The sequence below is a fragment of the Dryas octopetala genome, chromosome 1, assembly GCF_963921425.1.
Source record: "Dryas octopetala chromosome 1, drDryOcto1.1, whole genome shotgun sequence".
NCBI classification, from domain to species: Eukaryota; Viridiplantae; Streptophyta; class Magnoliopsida; order Rosales; family Rosaceae; genus Dryas; species Dryas octopetala.
In genome coordinates, this window is record NC_141366.1 from 31,946,853 (window position 1) to 31,949,594 (window position 2,742).

General features: G+C 33.4%; 1 protein-coding gene across 1 annotated transcript; it reads right to left on the reverse strand.

The window, feature by feature from the left end:
* Positions 1-651: 651 nt before the first annotated feature.
* Positions 652-1,967, reverse strand: LOC147299812 (CASP-like protein 2B1). The gene is made up of 3 exons (XM_086229486.1): positions 1,650-1,967; positions 1,433-1,565; positions 652-1,122 (listed from the first exon to the last, which is right to left on the reverse strand). The coding sequence occupies exons 1-3, from the start codon at positions 1,871-1,873 to the stop codon at positions 871-873; spliced, it is 609 nt and encodes a 202-aa protein (XP_086085612.1). The 5' UTR covers positions 1,874-1,967; the 3' UTR covers positions 652-870.
* Positions 1,968-2,742: the final 775 nt, after the last annotated feature.

Sequence of the window (2,742 nt, forward strand, 5' to 3'; positions counted from 1 at the left end):
GGGTATTTTTTCCCACTCACCCACAATCACAATTCACACACACAGCCCAAACTCCAAAGGCCCACAATTTTTACTAAAATTTGGCTACATGGGTCAGGTCGGTTCAAAATTGACACTCGAACCGACTTGAACGAGTCGAGTGGTACCAACCGAATCACTATTTTAGGTAGGTACGTTGTTGGTTGCAACTTGCAATCGCATCCAAAAATTAAGTCAGTTGTCAAGTAAAAACCGACTCGAGGCATCAAATGGTAACATCTCTTATTATTTTTTTTTTTAAAGAGTGAGAAAACTTATCTTATCATTTTTTTATAATTAAATATTAATATTTTTTTATTTTAAAAAATAAATTTTCTTGTCGAAAAATTCTTTTAAAAAGGTACAATATTAAATAAGTCGTGCTTAATTCAAGTCTATTTTGTGTCGTGTTCGTGCCATACTTAGTTTGTGTCGTGCTCGTGCTGTGCGCTCATGGTAATATACAATAGAAAATTTGTTCAGTTTAGAGCTTTTCTCATCCTCTGAATCTGGTCCTTGATTTCGTGGGAACAGTACTGTCGAACGATACTAGTACAGCAATTGATTTTTTTGTTTTTTGGCCAAGGTAGTACAACAATTGATTTATTAAACAACAATTGCATAGAATTATTCACCCATAAAGAAACTGCATATATATAGAATAAATTCGACAAGAAGTTGGCCTCAATTTTTATTGTTAAATTCAAAAGCCTACTCTTATCATCATCATCATCCTCATCAAACATAAGAAGCCATGAAATTACAGAGTAAGTGAGTAAAGGACAGCAGAGAGAGGAGGTGGCTAGCTAGCGAGGAGAGTTTTAGTTACAACTGGTTGGTGATTCCTAGAGCCTACGACCTGGAGCTACTCTTGTTCTTGTTGCCACCATACAAGCGAAAGAGATTGAAAGCAGAAATACAAGACAGCAGCACTGTGCTTACACTAACTAATAAAGCACTCGCAATTCCTTCCCCAACTTGGTTACAGAACTTGTCATACATATTGCATATCTTCATCCATTGTAGCTCTGGCTGACCCAACTTCGCAAACACCGCTGACTGTGCAGCAGCTCCCACAGCAGCCACACTCACATATGCCATCACCTACACAAACAAATTAATTACTAGCTAGTCAAGACCAGCTACAAATGTGATCATTCAAAGGTAAAGGATTAGTACTTCCTTAAATTTGGATTAACCCATTAGGCTACCCACAAAGGCACAAACCACTTAATTTGTAAATTAAATCTATAATTAAATTGATATATGGTACAAAAGCTACCACATTAATTAGTTGGTATGAATTATATTAAGTCAGTGAGTACATTGAATGGCCTTAATTAATGTTGCACAAACTACCGGCCAATAACGCATAGAATTAATTAGTACTAAATTAAGATGTAATATTTTGTACCTGATCACCAGAAAATATGATCCAAGCCAAGGGCTTGCTGAAGAGCACAAATCCTGTAACCATGCTCACAACACACCGCAGCCCTTGCACCAAGGAGTAGGCAGCAACTATACCATTGGCTATCACCAAAAACCTACATAATACCAAAACAAAAGAAACACAATGAAAAATTGAATCAAAGAGAAAAGGTGAGAAAGAGAGAGGGTTTGGAACTTACACAAGAGCTTTCATGTCTGTAAATTTAGCTTTCTTCTGGATTGTGAAGATCTCTTTGACTTGGGTATCAGTCCCCACAAGAACAGCAGCAACAAGTCCTAGACCAAAGATGACACACCTCAAGACCAACTCTGCTACTCTCACTCTCCGATCAGTGACTTTTAGATTTGTGCTGTGAGACACTGGGACATTGCCAGGGCTAACACCAACACCCAAGTAACTCATTGTTCCAAAAGAGCAAATGCCAAAAGTAACAAGCTAGTTTAAAGAAGAGCAAGAAGTGAATCAAACCAACTTTCAAAGTCACACAACACCCCAGCCCCACCCAGAAATATGCACTATCATCACTCACCCACCTACCGTCAACTAATTCCCACTACTTATATAGACACTCAGAGAAGCCCTTTTTTTTTCTTTAATATTTTTCAACCAAGAATGTTATCCTTTTTTTTTTATTTATCTTTTCCATCGATATTTTTATTTTACAGTGTAAATTTATATATAATCAAAATCGTTAATTTTTTAGATTTATTATAAAGATCATCTCTACTAAAAATCAATCAAATTAGAAATTATTTAATTATGTAATTTTGATCAACAGACTATTTTGATAATAATTTAATTCAACCTTTGTTTATTTGATAGCGAGTACATAACAAACAATTTTGTATTTAGTTAATTTTTTTAGAAATATTATTTAAATAATTATTTAAAAAATGAATGATTCTAATTATAAAATTATATTATAAAAAAAATAAAAATTGATAGGATACTCCTTTTTTAATAAGGTCCGTTGATTTTAGGTACCAAATTATAATGTTTTTTCATTTTAACTACCAAAACATTTATGTCATTTTACTTTAGGTACTAAATTTCATTTTAGGTACTAATTTTAAAAAACATAGTTATATCAAGCTGTGACTGTCTAACAGTCATAACTTTTTTATTGATCTGTTGCTTTTTTTAATATTTGCAAGGCTTAAACTTTAATGTTTAGTATTGAGTTATATGACTTCATCCCCCAAGCCTAAATCAAAAGTATTAAACTCTTAAAAATTTTGAATTTTTATAAATTTGAAACAATCATAGTTCAA

Coding starts and splice junctions, on each gene's coding strand:
- LOC147299812 (XM_086229486.1), bottom strand. CDS start 1,873: ATGAGTTACTTGGGTGTTGGTGTTAGCCCTGGCAATGTCCCAGTGTCT. Junction 1,566..1,649: donor ACAGACATGAAAGCTCTTGT/GTAAGTTCCAAA, acceptor GGTATTATGTAG/GTTTTTGGTGATAGCCAATG. Junction 1,123..1,432: donor TCATATTTTCTGGTGATCAG/GTACAAAATATT, acceptor TTGTTTGTGTAG/GTGATGGCATATGTGAGTGT.